Raw genomic sequence first — 26,203 nt, 5'->3', positions numbered from 1 at the left:
ACAGTATTTAGTATCCTCATTTAGATATTTTTTCTTAATGAATATAGCAGCGGGTTCCATGTTTGTTTGGCCCCCTAGATGAACTCCTTTCACTGCAGACACAGCCCTGGCAGGACTTGCTTTCAGGCAACCCAGAGCCAGGGACGCCGGTGCCACCAGGGCAGTCGGAGCAGGGCTGCAAAGGGTCAGCATTGCCCTGGCTGTGCTCTGCCCTGGTCCTTGGGAAGGGAGGGACGGAAAAGGCTGGAAGGTTTGACTGCTGCCACCCCTGCAGCAAAACATCGCACAAGCAGCCCCCATCGTTCAGCCTGGCTGTGTCCTCTGCCATCTTCACACGGGGAAGGGTGTGGGGTGGTGGGGTCTGGGGGTTTCTAGGGTGCTCCTCGGCGGGCCAAGGGTGCTCTGGGTGGAAACGCTCAGTGATGTCCAGCTGGGGGGGACCTATCAAAATACAACATCCATCTCCAGGGCACCTTCGAATTTTGCTGGCCCACACTAGAAGAAAGCAAACTTGGGAAACAAAGTGTAGAACTGGCACAGTGCCTTGAAGGTCACCAGCCTCAGGGCCAAGAGTCCATTCCTGCCTCTCTAAGAGGCTCAGGGCAGTGACTTATTGTAGAGGAATGAAGCTGGGTTAATTAGCATTGATAATGTACAGCTGTGGGCTGGCTTCAGGGGCGGTGGGTTGGCCGATGTAGATGAGGTGCAGCTGTGGCTGGTTCTGTGAAGTGGTTGAGAGCCGATGGGGGGGGGGGGCGGGGAGCAGCTGAAGAAGAAGCAGAAAATGCATGCCCTGGGTGGGGAGGGATGAGAAGGCGGCAGCAGAGGGACTGGCATGAAGAGTGTGCTGGTATGAGATGGTAAAAGACCTTGCTGCAGCTGGCTAGTTTGGAGAGGGCTGCAACAACTTCTCTCCAGCGAGCGCCGCGCAGCACCCATGTTGGACAGGCAGCCCCGCCGCTTCCAGCAAGCCGTGCGGCGTTGTGTTCAGCATCCGCTTTGTTGCGACTGAATTGCAGCCTCGTGGGTGTATGTAGGCGGCCCCCGTGTCCTGTAAGGAGCCACCGAGCTTCCATTGCGCTGGGTTCTTCTTCAGTTCATCGGGAAAGGAAAACTGCAGACACCTATTACATGGGCTTAAAATTTAATAACTGTACATTAAAAATCAAGGCGCTGCTATGCACGGCTACCAAATACACTGAGCCACGCACCTTTGGGTGGAACGTGGGTCTGGGGTTAGAGGAGGGAGATGTTTTTCCTGCAGACGGGACCTTACCGATCCGTTTGGTTTTCTGTGATAACGGATATGGAGCCGCAGCCTTAGCTTTGTTTTACTGCCATGTGCTTTGGCCATTAGCCGTCACGCGCCTGCAGAGGGGTGGTTTGTTGAATGGTGTTGCACGTTCCAAACGCCTTCAGAAAGATGCAAACTGGTGCCGCTGAGCTGGACGCAAGAGGGTAAGGCCTGTCAGGGCAACCTTATCGGCTGCGAGCTGCCGTTAGGGGAGCTGCAAAGGCAATTTCACGCGACTTTTTCATATCGTGCTTGTCCTTCGCCTTAGCACGGCTGTCCATTACTGAAAGCAGTGTTGGCAAAGCCCTGCAGGACAGTAAGGTTGGCACCTGGCAACTGTTAACTCCTGCAGCTGTTTGGATTCGCTAAAATGGTGAAGTTAAAAATGGGGAAAAAAAGGGGGGAAAGATTTGCAGTGGGACAAATCAAAATACGACTGTATTGTTTTCAAAGGCATGGTTTCCAAAAGTGGGCTGGGCGTCACGGCTGGGTTTTGGGGGTCGTCGGCACTTGGACTGAACGGTGCTCGCGGGTCACTTGCTTTGCTGGGGTTGCCCCAGCACCTCGGGGTGCTGGGTGGGTGATGGCCATGGCGACGGCGGGTGCGTATGGCAGGTGGGGGTCCAGGGGGCAGCCCAGATGCCACCCTGCCACACTGTGGGTGTCACACACGGGGTGGCTCCGAAATGAAGGCGAATGCTTCCATTTTGTGGGGTTCGGTGGGCTTGGTCGGGGGTGGGATGGGGTGGGGGGGGAGTGTGTCTGTGGTTTGTTCTTCAGACCTCTACTGTTAAAGCGCTTGATGACGCTGCTGTCACATGTTGATGTCACACCGCCTGAGCCACCCCACCGCAATGACAAAAGCCACACACACACCCCCCTCCACGAACCGCCGGCCCCCCCCTCACCCACCTACACCCCCCCACCCCCCCTCTCCCACCCCCTCTCCACACATACCCTCCACCCATCCTCACCCACCCCTCCACACACCGCCACCCACCCCCCGCGCTCGCCCAGCTGGACAGCTCCCATCCCACCTCCCACCCACACCCCCTCCACCCATCCACATCCACCCACCCTCATCCACCTACACACCCTCCACCCCCCTCCACGCACCCCCTCATACACACCCTCCACCGCCCTCACCCCCCCACCCGCTCCACGCACACCCCTCCACACACCACCTCCCACCACCCACCCCCTCCACACACACCCCTAACCCCCCACACCCCGCCCCCACAGACAAACCCTCCACACATCGCCACCCCCCACACACGCACCCCTCACACGCCCCCCACCCCCCTTCCCTGCCGGCGCGGGGAATGCGCGCTCCCGCCCGCTGCCCCCTGCCCGGCGGGGCGGGGCCGGCCCGGCCGCGCTCGGCTGCGCTCGGCTCCGCCCGGCCGCGCTCGGCTCCGCTCGGCTCCGCCCGGCCGCGCTCGGCTGGGCTCGGCAGCGCGGCTGCCGCCGGCGGCTCCGCGCAGTGTCCGCCCCGCTGCGCGCCCCCTGCGCGGCCGGCGCGGCCATTGGCTTGCCTCGCCGCCGCCGCCGCCCGTGCGCCGGGCACTGATAGGCCGGGCGGATGCGCAGGCAATTCATCATCCCCGGCTCCCGCGGCGGCAGGCAGCGCGCCTGTCACCAGTATTGATTTCAGAGGATGGACTAAAATTTCCTAGGATTTCCATTAAGAATTAAGGGGAGGAAAAAAAAAAAAAAAAAAAAAAAGCTATAAGCACGCAGGGTAGCCAGGCAGACATGGATATGAGATGGCACTGTGAAAACTCTCAGGTAGCTTCTTCTCTCACTGCCGATGCAGAGCGCAGGCGAAGCACTGCAGCATGCAGGGTTTAAGATACCATTAGTCTGACAGCGAGGAGGAAAGAGAAAGAAAAGGAGAGAAAGGAAAAAAAAAAAAAAAGGCATTTGCACCGATTACTGAAAATGACTTTTTTTTTTTTTTTTAAATTAGAATATGTCTCCTTGGAGATTGCATGTCATTAATATTAAGAGCAAATTTCTGCACGATATCTGTTTTAAATATAGAAAAGCTTTTAAATTGTATTTTTAAATTTTTTGTTGTTGTTGTTCTGCTCCAAGAAAATAACGCTTTGGTACCCAGAGCATGGATGCTTCGTTTTTTTCTCTTTTGCTTTTTTTTCTAAAATAGAGATGGGTTTTAGCATGGTTGCTACAAACGAGTATAAAGGGAAGGCAAATTGAGAAGGATCAAATAAAAGCATGAATAAAAACTGCTTCAAATATTTGCCAGGCTGCTTTCTTTTGAATAATCTAGCAATTATTTTGGCTTAAATGATGCTTAAACCCTGACCATGCATGCTTTTCATTTGGGCTCAGGATCTGCGTGTATGTGTGTGTGTATGTACGTGTGTATTTGTTTTGATTTGGTTTTTTTTTCAGTGAGCATTTGCACAACTGGAATTCCTGTGAGTTATATGCATGTTTTTGATAAGAAAAATTGCATACAATGAATGACTGTATCTGATGGACTAATATGTCGTGATATATAATGCAAAGTAGCTTCATTTTTAAATGAGTCCGTTCTAATCTTTCGGGGGAGGGGAAAAATCGCTGCATGTTTATGCCAATGGAAGTGTTTGTGTAATTTTTAAAGGTTGACGGTTTATCTGCTTGTTTCTGACACTGGAGAGCAAAGGGGGGGGCGGTGGTGGTGGTGTTCATTCCTTTATTTATTTATTTGTTTGTTTGTTTATTTATTCAATCGTTAATAACAAACCTCCAAGGCATCTAATTTAAAAGAGCTCGGGTTCCAGAGGTGCCGGCGTTACCTGCAGAGGGGAGCAAGGCGTGTGGCTGTGCGGGAGCGCTCGGCCCCTTTGGGGAGCTGTGTGATCTGCTCTGGCTCCCCCAGTCTCCCCAAGAAGAGTTAAAACGCCGTGGCACTGTCGCGCCTGCGTGTGCCCTGGGGATTCTGCTGGCAAAACCAGAGCTGGCGCCAGGTGGGACTGGGACGGGGTATCGCGATAGTGAGCAAGGATTAAGGTGAGGACGAGGCTTGCCCAAAGGGGTAAAGGGGCTTTTCGAAAGCAAGGGAGCAGCAGCTTCTGTCTGTACATAAATGTCTGATTTTCCTCCCATCAGACAGAAAGGAAAGGGGGAAAAGCTTCCCCACTACGTTGTTTTCTTTCGAATGACTCGGAGGATAATGAAGCGGGGAAGACGGTTGGCCAGATTGATCCCAGTTTCCAGGTTGTGGTGTTGAGAGGAGCTGCGGTTTGGGGGGGCTTTTCTCATGCCTGTGAAAAGGTTACCTGCTGACCTGGATCTAAGCTATCTTTTTTTTTTTTTTTTTTTTTTTCTTTTTTTTTTTTTTTCTGGGTTCCACTGCAGTTTTGGGGCTGAGGATCCAAGCTCTGTCCCTTTGGTGTGCTGGGTGTGTTGTACAGTCCTGTTCGCATTTGCCAGCTGGGGTTCCTCAGAGTTCTGCCATCAAGCCAGGGCTTGGTTGTTGGGGTTTTTTTAACCATGTGCGTTTGAATCTCTCGATATGCAGTTCTATAAAGCAGCTCTTCTCTCATTGCACCGGGCTAATCCATACCTGGGTTTGCTCTTCCCATAGTGTTTTACCCCCCAAAAAAAATATTTCGGGTGGTTAAAGAGTTTTCCCATGCCAAATAGTTCTGGCCTGTTGGTCTCAGGCCACTGTTCAAGTTCAGGCTGAAAACTTTTGTGAATTCAGTTTGCCGTTCCCAGCTCTGTTCCTAATAGTCTTCCACATCACCCAGGCATCATATATAATTTGACACAGCTGACAGCATCTACTTGGAAGAGGCTGAGGGCTGAGCCAGAGTGGAAATTGAATTGCGTCTCAACTCCCTAATATTAATGATCCTTCCAGGTCAGCACAGGAGTAATTGCCAGGGCATCTGAGGAATTGTCCATTAAATCCATTAAACCGCCTAGATGGTAGCTCACCTGTGGAGAGATGCATCCCCATAACATCCACAAAATGAATTCCATTTGCTTAATACAAGGTCAGTGGCGTTACGAATATCTCAGAAGCCAACGTTTGGTCTCGAGTTTAATATCAAGTGATCTCGCTGGTATTTTAAGATTGATTATGAGTAAGGCTAGGCAGATTTGCCTTAGCTGTGTCTGAAAAATAAATCCTTACACAAATCTGGTTTGTGACTGTACCTTGAAGGTAAGCCTGTATTTCTGTAAAGGTACACTCTTATCTAAAGCCTTGTGGTATAAAGCAAGGAAAGAAAAGTTGATGTTGTCGAGGTTATTTTTAGTCCTTGAGGTATCTGCGCCTTTGAAATAACCCATCAATCGGTCAAGTTTGTACACACTGGGGCGACCTGATGAGGTGGGCAGCTGGACCTTTAAATCCAAGATCAATATTCAACAGGAATTCACAGGAGACAAACAGCCTAAGGACAATGTTTAAAAACTCAGCTGTGCTTTATGTCTCGGAGTAATGCTGATTTAGCAAGAAATCCCAGTCACAGTGCGAGGGGATTAATTTTTTGACCTTGTGCCTTTGAGATGACATAAAAAGTTAAAGAGTTGTCAGTGTGGCTTTGCTGCAGGTAGGGAAGGTGGAGGAGGTTCAGCCATCCTCTGTTGCCATCACAAAAGGTACCCAGGTGGAGTACCAAGGAACAGAGATGCGCAGGAAAGACTAAAATACTGATGATTCAAAATAAGAATCACATTTTGCTGAACGTGGTTCTGTCCCAGGTAGGTGATTTAAGAAAAATACCAACACGAGGGGTGTGGTGACAGGGATGAGGGAATGCTCTAACCTGCTGCAGTCCAAATGGGAGATGTCTTCTAGGACATCTTGGACCGCTACCTGTTCATCTGCCCTTTCTCTCTTCACAGCTGCTGAAAATCATGGTGGTTTTGTTCAACAGCCATGTAAACTGTAGCTGCTCCGTGTCCTCAAAGGATTTCTCACTCTGCTGGCACCCTTCTGCCTTGGGTCACCCACTGCCACTGCTTAGAGCGGTCGGTTCCTCTCCTTAGAGCTCTTCATGTCTTCACACCGTTAGGGATGGTCTCGCCGCTCGGCTGGGTTGTGTGTATGTAAAGAAATCATTAAGGTAAATAGTTGAAGAAAACATCACATTCAGTCCCAGCCGAGCAGAAGCTTGACAGTTAGAACTTGTGATAAACAGTACATGGTTTTCATAACTTTTTGATTATGCTTGAGATACTTTATAATTATTTTTAGTTGCGCATATTAATAGAAAGTTAAGTCATTCTATTTGTTTCACGTTACTAATTCTTAAGAGTTAGCTAAGCTTTCTTCAGCGACTCACTGATCAGTTTTTCCCACACAAAAATATAATTTTACACTTGTTTGGCACATTCAGGTGTTAGTAACTTCGGATTTCCAGCTCTGTGGTTCTGTTCTTACATTTCTGACATGGCTTCTCAATCCACAGGGTGTTTTGTCCTGCTCTTGCAAGCTGCTCTAAGCAGCAGATCCAGGAAGAGTCTCAAAAGCACAAGGGGTTGCTCTCATGGGGTAGCTTCAATGATTACAGTATTTCGCTGTTCTTTTCTGCATTGCCTCTCTCTTCTTATCTTTGTCTACATCTGCATTGTACTTTTTCTTTGTGGGATGCATAATTAGACTTAGCTATATAGTCACACACAGTTAAGTAGGGCTAATCTTTTTTTTTTTCTGATCGTATCTTGCAATCCCTTTCGGGTGAAACTTCAGGTAGGGCTTCCAATCTAGGTTCTGTATCAAGATGAGATAACATAGGGGCCGAGGGCAAAACTTAAAGTCAACAGCTTTTTGATAGGGTATGGGATGGCTGTGCAGGCAGCCAACGAAACCCTTGCAGTTACTTGTCCATCATTCCTCCAAAGGAATACTTGTTGGCATTGTTTCTGGGCAGCCCACATGCTGAGGCTGGTTAATTTTTGATGGGACATGTAAAGAAGGTCAAATTATTGTTCAGTCCCCTTACCTCCAGATTGCTTCTAGCAAGAAATACTTTTTTTTTTTTTCCCCTCTCTACTAATGCATTAGAGTGCATAAGGGAAAAAATGCATGCAACCTTTAAAAAAAAAAAAAAAAAAAGTGGAAAGGCCAGAGATATGAAAGTGTGTTTTATATCTGTAGGAAGTCTGGACATTGTGGACACACAGGTTAGTCCTGTGCAACAGCATGGGTGGGTTTCTAAAAAAGGTGGATTTAAGGTGAATCTCTACCATCCTTAAGGTCAGCAGAAGTTTTGTTATTGACTTTAATGACTTTAATGTCATTGACATCCCTGGCAGGAGCCTGAATAGCACAGAGTATGGAAGTCCAAGTAGGTAAGGATGTATGAACTGATTTCTAAACCTAGCTATCTCCTGGTCAGTTGTTACTGAAAATATATCAGAAGCGAAGTGGAAAATGAGCGAAATGGTATTTTTACCAAAATGATTCATTTTAAATTCCATCTCATGAACTAAATGATTGCTTGCCAGCGAAGAGCTGGGAAGCTTTCAGTTGGTAAGGCATTTTTCACTCCAATAGTCTGTAGCGTCCAGGACCTTAGAACACCTGCTGGTTTGAGGCTGGTTCTATGTTTTTGGCACAAATCCGGAAAGCGATAATAGTAAGTTGTGGTCTTAAGCACAGAGTAAATTGCATTTTTCAGTCACAGTAACAGTAGTGCCTGGTTTGCTGGCGTCTCTTTATTGGCTGTGGTGTGGCCGGAAACCATAAAAACGAAACTACATGAAGTAAAGGCTTAAAGTATTTTTTTTACATTTCCCCAAGTTTTGTGTTTGTTTTTCTTTCTTGAAGTTCTTCTGATTTCTTTTATTCCCTTTCCTATCTATTTTCAAACCTCCCTTGCTAGTTCATGCTCATTATGAAGGCTACACCATGTCACGTACGCTCTTGTTAGATTATTCCCTACTGGAGGCTGGGGAGGCGCTTTGCTTTCTTGTATTGTTTTTTAGCACTGCTTCACCTTAATTGTTCAGGGATTTTGTTGGATTTTCAAAATTTGCATATGAGATTATTTGAAGGTAAGATGGCAAAGTTGGTGAGCAAGTTCCGTGTCAGGTACAGGGCGGTTAGAGCCCAGGGCTGTGTGTCTGCACTGTGACCGCTCTCAATTTTTAAAGCTCCCTCAAAGCGGAATATACACCCAGGGCACAGCTTCATCGAAGACGTGGAGAACAGTTTTTGGTTTTGACCTGGTTTATCTTGTGTGACCAAAGGGTCTTTAAGTAATGCGCTGCCCCGAGAGTACTTAGAAAACGAGCAAATGTACGTTATTTGTGTTGACTATATTGTAGAGTAGAAGCAAAAATGAAGTTCATCTGGCCCTTAGGAGTAAAGCGTATTTCTGAGTTCCTCATGCACATTACAATTGCTTAGTAACAGGGATATGATAGCGATCAAAACCTCATGGTTTTATAACATAAAACACAGGTATATAGGACAGGTATATTAGATACTGGAATTAAATGTCAGTTGTGCACCAAAGATGGGGAAACTGAGGCATGAGTACAATGGAATTTGACAGAGAACCAGCCTCCATCACGCTTCAGAGCAGCGAGGGGGTGGTAAGGAGGGGGTGGGCGACTGCTCAGCCAAAATCACAGCAGGCCACAAAAAAAAAATAACCTTCGATAAGCTCCACTCCCAAATGCAAATATGTGCTGCGAGGTTGACGTCAACATCAACCGCCGTAATCTGGGCAAGCTCACTTCCCCCGGCCCATGCCAGCTTCACAGGGGTTTGTAAAGCCAAGCTAAAAATGGAGCTTGTGATTTCACAGAGGATGTCCATCTGCACCGAACAGCCTGAGCAGCCCCGGGCCCTCGCCGACAACTGCGTCTGCGGAACTGCCACATCCCACGTGAGCATCGGTGACCAATTTCAGCCCACGCTGCATCAGCGCCAGAAATAGCTCTCCTCTCATCCTAGGCATAAAGGGCACAACGCTAGGGCACTGCACCCTTCCTCGTCTTCAGACTTAGCCCTGTGAAACGCAGTTTGCATCCTCTACGTGAGTTTAAACTCAGTCTGGACCAGCGGGAGATCTCTGCGGGAGTCCCCTGGCGTGTCCAGGCACCTTCACTGCCTGTTGGATTGCGGTCGCCTGTGCAGTTTTGGTTAGGAAGGGACTTTACAGGGGAGCCTTGCCATTTGCTGAAGTTATTCTAGCTGACTTAACAGACATTAAGATGTTTATGCTAACTCTGGCAGGGCTCAGGGCACGTGAAACGGTTGAGAGGCAATCAGCGTAATTTGTTCCTTTCTGCCCATATCTTCAGCGCTAAATTGCCAGTTCCACCATTCTTACCTAGAGGCATAACAAAGTAAGACCCCACATTTTTCTCTAGGCTACACTGACAGTTGTCATCTTTACCAGCTCGAACTCTTCCCTTTGCAGCTTCACCTGTGCAGAAAATTTCTATCACTACATAATTCCCTTTCTGCTGGGGATATCAAGGGAATACCATAAGTAAAGTGGTAGCGGGGACATCTGAAAAGGCTGCAAAGGCGACCTTTGCAAAATACTCCTTCAGGGTTACTGGTGATGATGTGCGAGGCAGAAAGGATACAGACTGACATTCAGATCTCACTGGTTTTGTGCAGCAGACGGTTACAAAAGAAATAATAGCAACTTTTAAACCCATAGGAATGTATCTGTCACTTTGTCTAATCTTTGTTTTCTGGCAGTCTAAAAGACTGAAATGGTCAGCCTAGTCCTGAAAAAGTCAAAGACAATTTCCTTGCATCCAGACGGTCTGTAATATCTGTTCCCCATGGCTATGTAGGTGATTTATCTGAACCAGGAAAGAGCAGCAGCTTTTGTGATGGTCGGAACATTCTTCCAGTGTGCAGCCACTGCAGGCTGAGGAGCTCTGGCAGCTGACCCATGACTCTTGCTCCTGCCTTGCATTGTGCCGAGACTGACTTGGCTGCTCAAGTAGGCTTTGCATTATTTCTTTTATAGCCTGGTATCCAGATGGCTTCAGGGATTAAAGTCAGCTTTTCAACCTTAGGTATTGTTGTAGGTGGAAATAAAGCAACTGAAAGCGATGTGGGTAAATGATCTAAAAATACAGTGTGAAGTGACTAACTCCCGCTGAAAGCCTAACTCAACCGTAATTCGTTTTGGTTCCAAAAGAAGATTCTCATTTATTTGTGATTAATTAGACAGAACCATCTGAGATTACTAAATAAGAAGATGACCCTGAAAAATAACATTATCTCCCTGGAGTGAACTACGAGCAGCTTCAGTTGTTTATCAGACTATTAGTGCATGACATATGCCCGTACTACTGATGAGCTATAGCAAGCAAAATAGGAAGATGTTGTCTTAGCCATGTTGATGACTAGAGTAAGAACAGATGAAACTGTGAAAAATGTTGGTTAAACAGTGTTCTCTTGCAGTGTGGAAGCTGGTGTTCTTCAGAGTTCGAATAGAGCCTGCATCTCTTGTACCGCGGGCTTGGCGACGTGGCTCCGGTGCTTTCTGGCCCCACAAACCCGTGTGCGAGGGCAGGATTACCTGTATTTCTAGCTTGCATGTAGAAACTCTGTTCCTTCCTCTGTTTGTGGGAACTTTGCGTTCCTCGTTCATTTATGAATATGCCAGATAATTTCTAGGTTTTAACTGAATTTGAGGATCCAAAGAATTGAGCAAAACAGTTATTAGTCCCATTATTCTGGCATTTTGGAGAAAGTTTGTATCACTATTTAACTACCCCACATTAAATTCATGGGGAGCCTTGCAAACTGCCTTTTATTGTGCGTCGTCTCATACTAAAACGTTAGCGTCATTTAATATCATCAGTTATTAAAAATAATTTTCTTTTCCCATTATTATTCTTTGTTGGGCTTTTCCTCCAGCACCAGTGTCCCAGAACAGGACTAGCTATCTAATAGGGGGCATTGGGAGCAACAAAGAAATTGTGTCTTGAGTTTAAATTACCCTGAATGTTAGTTGAGAGTTTAGTAATAAAATATTTTGGAAGAACTGTAATCGTGCTTGCATTGTCCAGGTGCCATTTGAGTTGTTCTCGATGCAGTGTTTTACATGTATGTGTATGATCCAAAATAAGTCAACGACTCGGTAAGCGACTTCTTTGGGGTCGAGTGGACTCCTCCCTTGGGTGAAAGTTTGTCAGTTTGGAGGTAGCGTTCCTTCCTCCTGGGAATGGCTTTGCGTGGTTGTATGCTCAACTGCGTTAGCGCTGATAACTGGGAAGGGTATTGTAAGAAAGGAAAGGCAGGAATATCCTCTGCCCCTTGCAAAATACTTGGGAGCGTGACTTAAGGAAACTACTACACATTCTGTATACGCTGAGTCTTGTCTCCGAGTGCCCTCAGAGGGTGGTCCTGCAAGTTAGACACGGCCACCACATATGGTCCTCAAACCTGTGGTGATTTGTGAGGTCAGCTGTCAAAAAACTTGTTGGGTTGGTTTGTTTTTCCCTTTCTAAATTCATGTAGAGCTAATGGAAATGTTAGTAACTATGAGTTGCTGCATCTGATTTCCCTGTGAGCTGCTCTGGCTCTGCAATACTGGAAAGGATGCTCTAGTCAGCAGGTGCTCTCAGTCTCCAGACAAAAGCAGAGGAGTATCAGTGGGGAACACCTGCACAGGGGTGGCATCGTCAATCCGACCACCGATAGTCCTCTGTGTGCTGGTGGCCTGATTTCGGGCTGTAGGGTGTATGCCCAGCCCATGACCCCTCCGGCTGATGGAGCTGGCCAGGTCTGGATGCTGAGCTGATCAAAACACTGGCTGCATTCCAAGGATCTCTAATTTTTTTACCTTGTCTATATGAAGCAGGTGGCTGCCTGACTACCAGGTACATTTTAAGAGTTGAGACTCTAGTCTTTGGCAGGGAATTTTTGTTTATCTCGTGCTGCAGAGGTCAAATCAGGGGAAACAGTGGTGCTCTCCTTAGCATCAATTTCATGCCAATTAAAGCTCAAAATAAGAGTCTTGAAACTGTCTCTGCCACTCTTGGTAGTGCAGTCTCTTCTTTTTATTTTTTAACCACATTTACAGCAGAAGACTGAGCGTGAAACTCAGATTTCAGAACCAGCACCCCCCTGAAATGTCTGGGAGCAACAGTCGCTTCTTATAGCTGTCGTTTCTGGCTGTAAATTCGGCTGAGCATCACTGCACCTGTCCCTGCTCTATACCTGCTCCTCTGGAGTCACACACGGGGCCAGTAGCTCACATGCAGTCGTCTCACTTTGAATCACAGAATCATAGGATCGTTTCCCAGCTTAGCAGTATAACGGAGAAGGGATCTCAATGCAAGAGCCTGCCTTCAGTATATTTTTAAAATAAAGCAGCCGATACATTATAACCATCCGTCTGCCACCAGGATCTTGCAAGCCTACTGGCTTGGATTCCCACCTTCACAGGCCGTGTCGGTGAGGGAGGCATCCTTCCCGAGGCCACACGCTAGTTTGCTTTTAGGCTCAGAAAACTGATGCAGGGTTATTCAGAACAACAAAGGGAAAAGTCGCTGAAAGGATTTGTCCCTCAGCAGGTACTTGGACTCTTGCATGCAGCTGTGGGCTGCAGCTGTGGAAGTCACGGAGTGTTCTCAATGAGCCTTGTGGGGCAGCTAATCAGCAACTTCTTCAGACCGAGACCCTTTTGTGCATGGAGTATGTTTGTGCGTATTTTCATGCTCAGGCAGAGTTGTAAAAATATTTCACACATAATCTGCCATTTTTTCTGCAGCGGTTCAGCTGTGGAGGGCAGCTGCTGGATTTGAGAACAGTCGTAGGTGGACCTCAGCCCTGATACAAAGCAAACAGATTTTAGTGGAGTAATCTGGTTTCAGAGAGGGAATCTTCTTTGGACAGACATGCTACCCCAAATTCTCGGTTGACACCCTCCTCAAAAGCACTCTGTAAAACAGCGTAGTAAACATTGATTAATGTCTTGGAGGTGGGGGAGGCGAGGATTAAATAAACCATAGAAGGTTATAATATTTCTTACATGAACCAGTGATTGGGAAAACAGACTTGGAAATTCCTATAGCCCCTTTAAATAAAAAACCAACCTAAGAAGACTAGGGCATCTTAACCTTCCAGAAAGAGATAACAAACATCTTCAGAGACTTTACAGTTTATCCTTGTGGTATTCTGAGACAGGAGGAGGATGCCCCTATAGCACTGCTAAAGAAGAAGGATAACTTGTGTGTGCACCGGGACAGGATTCGGGCTGCAGCAGGCTGCAGGATAGTTTTATTTTCTTCTTGTTCTGCATTTATGAAAACTTCAATTCCAGCAAGACCTGAGCAGAGGGCAGATGTAGGCAGGCTTTGTCCACACGGATTACAGCAGGTGTTCCTTGACGATTACTGTCCGTCTCCGCATCACAGTGAGATTTACCAAAATGCAGGATGAAACAGATAAGCAGTTTTTGACAAAATGGAAAGTACAGGGTTGGTGTATTTGTCCCCAGGAAGGGCTGTAGTGATGTCGGAGAAGACTGTTAAATACTGCTTGTGGTTTCCCCAAGCCATAACAAGAAATAGCGTAAGCAGGTGTGAATTGGGCTGGTTTGGGGAGGGGTGGAAGCAGCCTCAAGAAACTGGTAAGTGGCTCAATGCGCAGCTGGTTGATGCCAAAGTTCACCATAGAAGACAGAAGCATCATTTCAGCTGATGTTCATGATGCATATGGTGTTTGTCTGTCAGGTGCTGTTGTGGTGCTGGAAGCAATCAGGTAGCTATTGCCTGATGGGGTATTTCACAAAAGGGAACTTTCCTGCCTGTGGATAAGTGGGCAGGAGAAGGGGTCAGCTTGCTATCACAGCCGAGCATGGAGAAGGGTGAGGAATGTCAAACTCAAAATAAAGCAACTGAGATCCGAAGTTTCCAATATCAAGAGATCCTTTAGACCAGAGCATCGAAAAGATGATGCTCGTTAAAAGCAGTTTCTTCTAACTGTACATGTATTTCAGCCAGCCTTGCAGAAGATGCATTAGAAATCATTTTCAGTGGGTGGCTTCTGAGATGTATCAATAAATATAAGGCATTCAGGGAGAGAGAGGATTTAAAACAAAGCCAGGTTTTTGCCAGGTTTAATAAAATAAGCATCCCTTCCACTTTGCTCACCCAATGTAGCCATTAGGAGCTCTTTCTGTTTAATGTGAAAGTTACGTGGTAGGACCTGAAATGTACCACTAAACTGTGGGAGACCTTAATTTCGTAAAGCCCATTTTCCATCTCAAAAGTAACATTGCGAAGGGAATGACTCAAGGTGGACTTGAACATGCATAGCTTAATAAGGTCTTAAAAACTTTTTGATATAAGCCTTCTTTGGGGGGTGGGGGGGGAAGGCTGAAAAGCTTATCACTGTGGGAATTGGGTTTTCCGGGTGTGAAGGAGGAGAGCGAGTGGGAATTGTTGCAAGAGCTCTATGATATTCTGTGATTGCAGAGCACTAAATTGTTACCTGAAAAGAAGCTGGAAGCTGGGTAAGAATAATTCCTGAGCCAGCTCTGCTGCAGGTCAGCACCTGCAAACAGGTTTACGGTTGGGACAGCCTGGGAAACTGTACATCTTTGAGAGTACCTGGGGAAGGTCACGTTTTGAGGTGTGTGTTGAGAAGACGGTCAGGCACAAGGCCCCAGGAAACAAGAAGCAGCTGCCAGAAAGAGGAGTGGGTGTTTGCATGTGTTCTGGCACCTGCCTGCATGCTAGAACAGCGGCGGGCCTGGGAGGTCGGTTGGGAGGGAGTTAGTGGTGCAGGCTGGACAGCTCTTCAGCGGGAAGGTGGCCTTACACACCAAAACCCTGTGATGAAGAGAAGAAAACCCTTTTTCCCCCCCGTTTTTTTTCTTTTCATCCCCCCCTTGGGGAAGTTACAGGTGGTGATTGGCTTGCCTGGATCAGTGCTTGCATTTTTTATTTCTTGCCTGTTTGCTTTTGAGGAGAGGAAGAGTTTATCAGAAACCGATACTGGACGTCAAATACATTTAGCCTTGCTGTATCTAAACCAGAAGAACGGCTTTGTTGAATCTCCCAATATATGGAAAGAGTCTCCACCCATCACTAGCATGGGAGAAATGTTGTCGCCTTTTCCAGCTAGCAAAATTTCAGTTCCGTTGAGAAAGGCCTCTGAGCGAAGGCAGGGAAGTCTAGCTCAAGGCACAAACTTTAAACAAAACCTGATAGTGGTTCATTCACCCACATGGGAAATTATTCAGTTACCTGAGATGAGAACATAAGACTGGAAAAGAATTTCTGGATCGTAAAGTCCAGTCTGTTTCTGAAGTTCTCTGGCATTACAGTTTTAGATGGACCATTCTAGCAGTAGAGATGCACTAGATGTCTTCAAGCAGGAAAAAACGCCAGTGCTGCTCATTTGGCCCGTTAAATTAGTTGTTTAGGAATGCTGAACGGTGAATGTATTTTTCAACTTTATTTTCCTATCATTTCACTGGGCATTGTTTTAATATAGCAAGACCCGAACAAATTACAAGTACAAGACGTAAGCATAAACATACAGTGCAATGAGGACTTGCGTTGCTAGTTACTGGCAGAGCCTAAGCGATGCACTCAGACATTTTTCACATGCTTCTTTCCTGACACCAGCAATTTTCAAGTCACTGATGCCGCCTTCAGCGCTCGTGTATTTGAAGTCGTCACCATTTTGTGTTTGATAACGAGAGTAAATCATTTTGATGGGTAACAAAGGCCACATGGTGTGTCTAGTTCTGCATATCTGTGTTTCAAAATGTTGACAAAGAACGCTTGACCCTGACGGTGTCTCATGACCTCCGTGGTGGCCTTTCACAGGCATCCTAAGGAAGACATCCATTAGCTGAGAAATATTGCTGTGCATGAGCTGTGTTATTATCGAGAATAACCATGTTTTCTACCAAAGTGGCCTCTTAGCAGCAGTCCATGTATTTAAGAAGATGTCTCAGTGACAGCAGAACAACTGACCGAATAATCCTAATTCAGAGGCTTCTCTCTTAATTCTCTGAACTTCTGCAGAACCTGTTGAGGACACAGAGGCTGGTAGATCTGTTGCTCTCTATCCAAGTAAAATTCCCACTGGCAGCAGCGGAGGTCATGCCTAGTAAGACCTAAAGACCCAGTCAGTGGAATTACACCAGAGGAATTCATTGTTGCTTCTGGAAACTCGCACTTAAATCCAGTTGACATTACGGGAGGGGAGCAGAAGTGGGAGATGAATTTAAAGAGTAATTAGGGGAAGAGTTTTCTTGTAAAGTGATTCCAGCTGTTTGCTGTTTATTTTTGAAATTATTTTAGTTGTCTTTCATTTAAGAATGTTGAACCTTTAATGAAAATGAGACATTAGATGCTGCCGTTAGAGGGGAAATGGCTCTCGGTACGAAGGAGTTGGTGCACAGTGCTGAAGACCCCTGTTGTCTTTCGAGGAGCTGGTTAAAGTGGTTCTTGCCTTTGTGAACATCTGTGCATTTTACGTGGTAATACAAAATAGTCCTTCATCTCCTTTCTTTTTTAAATATCCTTGTGCTTTAATATCTGTCCTGTGATGAACAGCGAAAGTGGCGTCGGTCAAACATAGGCATTCCTATTTGTCATGGTTGACGTCTGTCATCTCTTCAGTGCCCGGCATAGCTTAGCCCCTAAAACGTATGGCTATAGGTGTTGGCTCTTCTGAAGCTTCACTGGATTTCTTTGGGAGAGGAAAAGAAAAAAAAAAAAACCCCAAACCACCCAACAACAACAAAATGGAAGTTCCTGTTTTACATAAATGTCTTTCTGCTTTGGCTCTCCACAGTGTAAATTATGACATGAAATATCGATTTGTTTCAGGGCATGGTTCCACAGCCTGTTTGCTTAACTTCTGCAGTATTTTGATGACAATCCGGTTTGATTTTGACAGGTTTGGGTTGTACTTTTCAAGGCAAAGTGGCAGATTTGTAGATAGTGAATCCTTGAAGAGCGATTATAGACACAGTTGCTGATATAATCGCTGCATGGTATATGTGTTACCGGTGTTACATGACATTAAAATCAGTCATTAATCCATATTCTTATTATCCCCAGTAGCTAAAAACACAGGGAATGAGAAAAGCAGACCAACCACCATGTGAAATGGAATGGGTCCCGAAGGAGGTCCTGACTGCTTAAGGAAAAGGGATACCACCTCTGATGAGAAAGTTGCGTGCATGTATTTCTGAGATTCTGGCATTCCACTTTGCAGACAATTTTCTTATATAGAATAATTAGGGCTATTTATTGCTGGCACGAGTCTATGTTTTAGTGCTGAGCTGCTGCTGCTGCTATCACAAAAGTACTGTTTGTCTCTTGGGTCCGCCCAGCACCGTCCCCAGCTCCCCGCTGCACACCCAAGCATTGCCACTCACGCTCCTCTAAGCTAAAGTGGCTTTCTTACCGCGTCAGGCAAAGCAGGGGGGGGGGCTAAAAATAAAATAGGATAAAGGCTCTTGGAGGTCATAGGCGTTTGCCCTATGTAAAAAGAAGCAGGGAGACTTACATTAGTGTCAAGTTTTGCAAAATAAAACTATGTCAGTGGGAGGGGGGTTGATCTAAGTGCTTGGGCTTGGGGCAGAACTAGTAAGTTTACTGAATCTCCAGTGTTTCTAAATGTGTACAGTCCTTTGCAAGTAAAAAGTGGCAAGGTCAGAACCGTTGCAGGCAGCACATGGCATCTCCAGAACCGGACCTTTCTTGGCATGGGAAAGGCGGTGCAGGCTTTGAAGTTAGCACCCAGTCTGAAGCCGAATGCAGCCATATGGAAAGATTCACCGGTCTTTGAATTGACACTTTAATGAAGTTTTGAGTCATACAGCAGTGACCTGTGTGAAAACAGCTATGAAACGGTGATTGTATCTTTCTAAACAATATGAAACGCATGGATTAAACACACAATCTCACAAACATACACGTACTCAGCCTGCCTATTTTCTAGTTCGCTGTGTACAAGAGAAGAATTAAATATTTAGCCATTTTCCTCTTCTGCAGGTAAGATTATGTTTTCTTTTATATTATTCTTTTTTAATTAGTGGTTCGGGTGCCTGAAACAACAGAGCGAGTTCAAAGGTTTATCCATGAGGCTAAGCATTTGCTGTGCTGGAAAATGTCCATTGCTCGAGCAGGATCATGTTTGAACCAAGCAAGTTTCAACCACTGTTAATTAGCTTTTGAACAAATTTTTTTTGTTTGTTTGTTTCACAATAATTTCTCTAGTGTTTGCTCTGTGCTTAACCAGGTAAAGTAAACATTAAATCTCAATTAAGATTGCTATACTCATCAAGCAGAAATTCTCAGTTGTATTCAGTTCCTCCAGCCGGTGCATTTGGGAAAGCGATGCTGCTGTTTTGCGCGGGATGGATGCCGTTATGTGCCTGCAGACAGTGGGCAACGGGCTTTTATCTGGTCCCTTGAATGTGCTGAAATACGCTGCTACAGATGTGCTTGTGAGTAAAATATTCTAGCAAATGGATTGCAGGAGGGCTGGGATTGGGTGTGTTATGTGATGTTAAGGTGTGTCTTTAGCCTGCAGAGCATGTTTTCTGGAAAGTACGGACTGAGAATCCACGTAGGGGCAGTGTCAGGCTACTGTGCTCTTGTAAGTGCTGGGTGGTACCTGGCTGTGTTCCCTATGAACCCCACTGAGAGCAGAAACCCTGAGTGCTGGGAGGGGACCCCTGTGTCACAGGGGAATTAGGAAGAAGAAACAGGTACAATAACGGAGAGGTAAGGGTTTTGTAACTTGAAGAAGTAACAGAGGAGGATGAACTCCTCAGTATCCATAATAGAACTGGGAATTGTGGTGATCCCTCTCTTGAGTGCAGGGGTGCTTGTGGTGGAGAGGGAGCACCGCTGACAGTGCCCTCTCCTTGCATCCTTGTCGTGTCCAGGTGCCAGCTCTTGTTTGCCATCCACACTGGGGGAAGCCACCTGGACCAAAGCTTCTGGAGGCAGGGGTGATTTCTTGGTGCTTCCCTGGAAACGTGCCCAGCGTGGCTGTGGCACGAGCCGGCCAGAAAGTAACCGTGGGGTGGGACAGTGGCCGTGCCCGGCTCTGCTGCTGGTGGAAAACCTGGTGCCGTGCTTCCCTGGGGAAGTCGTGCATCTCCAGGGCGGTGAGAATGTGTTTGTCGCTGCCTTAATTAGCCAGGAAAGCGGGCTGCCTTGCCGTTTGCATTTTGGAGAAGAGCCCAGGCTCGGTCACATGCAGGCAGCCAAGCCCAGGGGGTGTCAGGGGATGGGAATTTTCAGTATCACAGGAAGTCACACCGGGAAATGCCTGGCCCAAAATGGCATCTCTGCATTTCATGCCGGAGCTCGACCAGGATATGTGATGTGCGTCACAAAAAGAGTAATTAAATGCTGTTTTCAAGTAAAAGAGAAATAGGCGGAAAGACGCAGACTTGTTCGCCTGCATCCTCTGTATGTTTTTGGAGAAGAGCTTTTGCTGGGGAACCTTAAAAAAGTAAACGTCATGTAATTTTGTCTGTTCAGTGAGCTGAATTATTCATTTTAAATGAAAATATTTATAATCATATATCAGAAAATAAGTGTGATTTCTAGGCAACTATGCCTAATAAGAACCCTGTGGTGTGAAATCTAGTCTGTGGCTGCTAAATAGTTATCCATCTGAAAGCTGTGCTGGCCTATGTGTATTTTTAGGCATCCTATCAATAAATATTTTATAAAGTGCTGCAGACAGTCGAGGGAGGAAATGTTCTGTTGCAGAGGAATCCAATTTCAGGTTCCCCATAAAATGACGTGGTTTATAGGGTTTGGTATCAGATACAAAAAACAAGGATGTTGTATAAAATGCATCAGATGTGATCACTGAAGAAACCCCGCTGTGTTGTGAATAATTTGTGATCCTTCAAAGCAAACTTGAAGGGCCCTAAGCAGACCGTGCAGTGATAAACATCAATCTACATGTGTTCCTATGTTGATGAAAAAGGCTATTTCTTACTTTTATTAATAACAAGGCCAGGTCGGTAGTAAAGAAAAAGACGACAAACGAACTTTATTGATACTTACGCTCCATGTTTAATGGCGAATAAATTTTGCAAGTGCTCGCCATAATTGCATATACTGGTGCGAGAAGTCTGTCATCTCCAAGTCAGCATTTGGGGATTTTAATCACCTCTTGGAGGCTTCGCTCTGGTGTTTCCAGAACTCCTGATTTGCAGCACTGTGCAGTTGTGGCACTTGCTTTATGTACCTTTTCCATGTACATGAGAACATAAATTGATGCGGGGGATAACAGCCTTCCCGACGCACAGATTGACATGTACAGCTGTACATGTATTAGTATAATCTTATAATGGCAGATTTAACTTTCAGAGCAGAATCATTGAAAACGCCTCGTCTGCCAGCATTTGCCGTGCCCCGTTAAGCTGAAGAAGCAGCCAGCCACGGAGGAGAGATGGCAGGAGGTGTGATGGAGCGGTCCTCCCGTGCTTTCTGGCCAGTAGCACGTGGGAGCGGCTGGCCGGGACCCTTGTCCTGCCTTTAGGAAGCAAAACACTTCTTCCTCTCTGAGTGCCCATTTGGAGTCTGCCAGCTATCCCTCTCTTGGTGGTGGGTTAGTGCCCGCCTTTTCCCTGAGCGCTTCCCACGTAAAGCCACCTTGACGTTGTTCAGTCAAAGCCGAGCTGTGGGCGCGGAAGGTGGCGGGGGAAGAAGCCGTCTGTTCACTGCCCGTCCTGCTGTTCTGATTGGAAGCAGTTGCATAAAGCTGCAAGTGCGGAGCTATGCACGCCAAGGTGATCATTTCTCCTGAAGGAAATCCGTAGCCAAAAAAGGACTCAAGACGGCAGGGAAGGCTTTAATTTCCTTTCCTTTTCCAGCGATAAAGCCCATATGAGTTAGGAAAATAGCAGCCATCTCATGGAAAATAGGTATTTCCCATTGCCATCCCAGAAAATCAATGATTTTCTGAGTTCTGTGTTGTTTTACAAAGCTAAAACTGGGGGCATTTGGAGATTTTGTGTTTGCAAGTAAACGGTAGGGTAGGAGAGGGCATGACAGTGGGCTTTTGCTTGGGTCTGCAGCGTCAAAGTTACCCGGCGTTGTGGCTAATGATGAGAACCAGAGGCAAATTTCAAGAATGCAGAAGAGAGAATCACTTGGCATCAGGTTGTCCTCCGTATTCCAGGGTGGGAGTTTCAGGCTCCCAGTTTCCCAGACATGTTTTCCCCAGTCAGTAAAGCCCCTGGAACTCTGTAAAATGTCCATATTTCTGTTGCCTCTCAAGAGAACTGAACTTTTAAATGTCAACCTCATCCTCTCCTCATTTATTTTTAATGTGGAGAATTGGGTAGGGAAGCTAAAGAGCAGCTCTGTGCGCAACTGCTAATTATTAATAACAGTTGCCACTTGTTTTATTGTTTGGAGTTTTAAAAAAAAAAAAAAAAAAAAAGTCAAGGTTGACAGGGCAGCCTGTGTGCTCTGAAAACAAAGCAGGTACTTCCAGACTGAGCATTAGCATATGTCAAGTGCCTTTTAGAAAATGACTTTGCTCTGTTACCTGTAAAAATACTACAGGGAGTGGCTAGCCTACTCCACACATTGATGGATGAGGTTAAGAAGTATGACTTTCATGCGCTGAAAAAGGCTTCTGGATTGTATTTTGAGATAAAAAACCAACAAAGATAAATGATTACTTTGCTCAGAGAGCACTCGGTTACACATGGGTTTTTTCTAGGATTTTCATCCCCCCAGATTTTTGAGTGCAATTTGCATAAGTAGATGTTTTATACCTACTTTAATTCAGACGTTGCTGCAGGAGGCTGGGAAGAACAAAGGAGGGAGGCTGCAACGTTTTCACTATGCTGAAGCAAAATATTAAGACATGCTGAAATACGTGTGTATTAACTTGATCGGCTGCAGAGACTGGGAAGGAAATGTTAAGGAACTGCCTTGCTGTGTATCTTGAGAGTGTAGTGAGAAGCTTTATCGTTTCAGTAAGCAAATGCAGAACACAGCCAAGTCCTCTGTGGCCTCGTTTTATGTAGGGCACTGGCTTTGTACCATGATGGATCTTTCGTTACCAAAGACTGTTGTGAAATTCAGCATTATGCACTCCTAGGGCCCGTCCTGGTCCGGCTGCTGAAGCAGTTTTAAAAGTAAGCGATCAATTAATAAAATTAATTGGGGATTAAAGGACAGTAGGTTGAAGAAAGTGCTTCTAGCGGGCTGAGTAAGTATATGACTTGGGCACCCCAGAGGGTCTGGTCTGCAGAGGTAGTTTGTCTGTTGTCTGTGAGTTCTATGTTCATAGATTTGCTTTGCTAGCCTGAACTAGCTTCAGACCAACCCCCCCCCCAAAGCCTGGGGTACTTTGGCTCTGAGGTTTTGAGCTGAGGCCTGAAGCTGCCCAGTAATATCACCAAGCATTGCACAGTTGCATTTATTTTAATGAATGTAGCCAGGAAAATTTAGTTTAGCCAAGCAGTGAAGTATTATTAAATGGACAAATATATGCAAGGATGATTCAGATATTTCTGCTTTATCTGCTGCTTGGACTTTTGAGAATACTTGAACACCCTTCGTTTATGCTGAACGGTTATAAAATTTTATCTCGATCTAAGCTTTTCTTCCTTTGCTTCCAAATACTAATCTGATCTTAAATAACCGCTATTCAAAGCAGACCCCATTTGAATAATGTATTATGCACAATAATTCAGAAAACGTAATTGATAGCTTTTGGAATATATTTATATAGCTGACTTCATGGAAAAGAGCAGTTCAAATATTTAACTGAATGCATAGATCTAAAACGTTTTTCTGAACATGATTAAATATTAGTAACAAAAACTATTCTTCCGTTCCTAGTTATTGGAAATGCCTCACTGTAAGTAATTTATAAATCTTATTAGGACACAATAAGCATCAGGCAGTTTATATTCTGGTTATGAACATACATGAGCTGAGCCGTAGGCTTGAGAGCTAAAATGCGACTGATACATGTTCCCACAAATAATTGCTATAGCAACATTGCCATACAGTCTGAGATCTGCCTCCCTTGGGTTCACACCCAAAGTTTGCTGTATGGTGAAACAAAAGGCCTTCTCAAGTTGAAAATACTGTGTGATGCTGAGGGTATTGAGGGCTTTTGCATATTTTTTTTCCAAGTAATTAAATTTCAAATGTTGAGGAGCATAACGGAACATTAGGGGAAATCGTCTGCTGTCGTATTGTCCATTTATCATGAAATTCAACATTGTGTGGCTCCTTCCATACAATTAATCTCTGCAAATTGACATGATCAGGTGAAGAAATTATCTGTGGGTAGTCTCACCTAACTGGTGGAGTTTTTTCTTCTCGTCGTCTGAGTGCTTAGATGTTACATTAATGTTCTGTAAAAATCAATCAAAATAAGGTTTCAAACTTGTTATTTCTCTTATTTCAAATCGCTGCACACTGTGATGCAGGCTGTGCCTCTGCTCGTTAGGGTTCTTTGACTTAAAGCACTGACATCCAGCGTTGCATACGTACCGGCTTTCTTGAGGGAGGTTAATAACACAACTTGCCATATGTAATATTTTTTGGCCAGATTCTGGACCCCAATTCCTGCTCTGTGTGGTTGGATACAACTAGCAAGGGATGCCCTGAGCGGCAAAGGGTGCATTGCGGAGCAGCCAAGGAGTACTCGCCTGCTTGGTGTCACGGTGTAAAACATTCACATACACTGAGGACTATTTCTTCTGCTTGATAGCTGATCTGGGAGGAGAGGGGTTGCACGGCGCTTTGCAGGCAGCTCCTGCACTCGTGTCCCTTCCAAGCAGCTCAGAATCTTTTCCTCTGTGTGGAAGTTTATTACGGCTATTAAAATTCATGATACATGGGTAACGTTAAGTGAAGAGTATTGCCCCATTATCAGTATGATGAACAGCGAGCGACAGGTGAAATAATTTCACCCTGGGTCCTACAGTGATGCAGTGAAGTCTGAACGATGGCTGCGAAAGGTAGAGCTCTGAGGGCAACACAGGACTTCGATCATCCAAGCAGGCTAATTAGAAGTCTTTCAGCAGGGAGGCAAAGGTGAGCAGAGTTTGTAAAAAATGGATCTTGCAGTGATATTTAGGGAAAAGAGAGAGGTCCCACGCTCCAAAGGACTGACCTCAGGAGATCAGTGGTGGAGGAGGTTGAGCCCCTTGTGTAAGACCAAAGACTACTGAAGGAGTGAGAAATCAATAGTGGGCACTGTGTGAAGGTCATATTATAGCTTTGTTCAGATCTAAGATATTCTGGAGAATCTAGTGATCACATGGTTTTGTAAAGACATCAAAAAAAAAGGCAGGGGGGCAGGGGAGAAAGGAAATAACACCTCCCTGTACAAGGTGCTGCGCTGCGCTGGTGAAGGGCAAGTGACAGTATCGAAGCTTCCTCGGACTTGTAAAAGCTGAAGAGACTTGAACCGGACCCTGCAATGGGTGTCCAACATGAGGAACTTTGGGCATGCTGACAGTGACACACTGCCTGGATGCTTGATGTTGGACCAGTGGCAGAAGGACCAAACTAGTCTTTTTTTAATTCAGATTTTCTCATACCTTGGTCTGTGCTCTTTCGGTTGTGCAGTTTGTGCTCCTGGCAGCAGGACACGGCTGTTACAGGGAAGAGAGCTCAGTTGGAAGGGTTGAGGTGTAGTGGGGATTGCTACACAGTTGGACACGTCAGTGACAGTGAAACAACTTGTCCCTGCAGAGGGTCAAAGAGCATCGTGTTGTTGCCGTTACATGAGTATGGATGAGCCGGTGCAGTCTGACCCTTTCAGCTCCTCCTGTTGATGCACTGAGCAAAACCATGGGCTGGCGGGAGGTAGCTTACGCTGCCTTCCAAAGCTACGCAGAAAACATCAAGTCTTTTCCCCCATAAATTTATCCACCTGGGAGTTATACCAGGTTTAAATTAACTCCATTTCTATCACAATAACGTTCCCATATAGACAAGACTGACAGACCCAGGGAGTTTAATTATAGCCTTTCCTGACACCGCATGTCTATTTGGGGACCCAGCTGAACATCTCTGTTGCACCAAGAACTTCTTCTGGAGTCCCAGCTGAGTTTGAGGCTGGGTCTTGCAAAATCCTTTTTAGTTTTAAAGAGTAACCTTACGCTATCTTTCTGTTTGTGCTTCAGTAAAATGAAATTTCCTTGCTTTTGTGCTGTATTTCAACAAATAAAATGAGAAATTTTAAAATTTATAACTTAAAGGCTCTTGCTAGAGCAATTAGCAGGTAGCTGCTGACAGTGGATGGAAAGCTGAAATCTTGGTGCCTGTTCTGGTGGCTACAAACCTGTAATTTTTCATCCCAGTGGCTGGCCCAGCATCCTTTGTCCTTTTCCCAAGCCTCCCCACACCTGGCATTCTTTTAGCTCACGGTGTGCCACTTTGCTGATTTACTGGAGCTCTTTGTGCCCCCCCCCCCCCCTCCCCTTTGTAACGGTGTGTGTCCCACCGAGCCGTACCACAAGCACACCGCTTCCTTTCTCTTCCCAAATCCTCCACCAGCTGATCTCAGTTACCTTTCACACCCCCCTGCCATCGTTCTGAGCCAGATCTCTCTCTCCTTCCTACCCAAGCCTGGCTTACTCCTCCTCGCTGTCCAAACGCTGTCAGCAGCAGTACGGAAAGCACTGGAGAAATTGTCTCCCAGGTCTGAGTTCCTCTCTTTGCTACTGGATAACCACTGCCTATCCTCTGCAGCCAGACCATACTTTTAGGTCCCAAACCCAAATGACCTCTTGTGCGAGCTGCAGTTTTCCTTAGCCTGACACCCTTGGGTGGGTTTTCATGCATGTGATGAAAAAGGTTGGCTCCTGCTTAACAGCACGGTTGTAAACAACGTCTGCGTGAAAATAATGTGTCTGTCTTCCTCTTTTTCATTTTTGCTTAACCTGGTCTGAGAAGTAATGGAAGTGTTTC

The 26,203-nt window shown here is 45.8% G+C and overlaps 1 protein-coding gene across 28 annotated transcripts in view; it reads left to right on the top strand.

Annotated features, from left to right (window-relative positions):
• NRXN1 (neurexin 1) overlaps positions 1 to 26,203 on the top strand; it is a 730,254-nt gene that overhangs the window by 670,546 nt on the left and 33,505 nt on the right. Inside the window, exon 1 of one of the 28 annotated variants that reach the window (XM_037405545.1) lies at positions 2,844 to 3,082. The exons of 26 other annotated variants lie outside the window; for them this stretch is intronic. In XM_037405545.1, coding sequence (XP_037261442.1) covers positions 3,050 to 3,082 — 33 coding nt within the window. In that variant the 5' untranslated portion in view covers positions 2,844 to 3,049. Of the gene's footprint in view, positions 1 to 2,843; positions 3,083 to 26,203 lie in introns of those variants that run through there. One more of the 28 variants, XM_037405544.1, reaches the window with a different exon arrangement.

This window comes from Falco rusticolus, chromosome 12 (genome assembly GCF_015220075.1).
Source record: "Falco rusticolus isolate bFalRus1 chromosome 12, bFalRus1.pri, whole genome shotgun sequence".
NCBI classification, from domain to species: Eukaryota; Metazoa; Chordata; class Aves; order Falconiformes; family Falconidae; genus Falco; species Falco rusticolus.
This window is presented reverse-complemented; position numbering and strand designations above follow the sequence as displayed.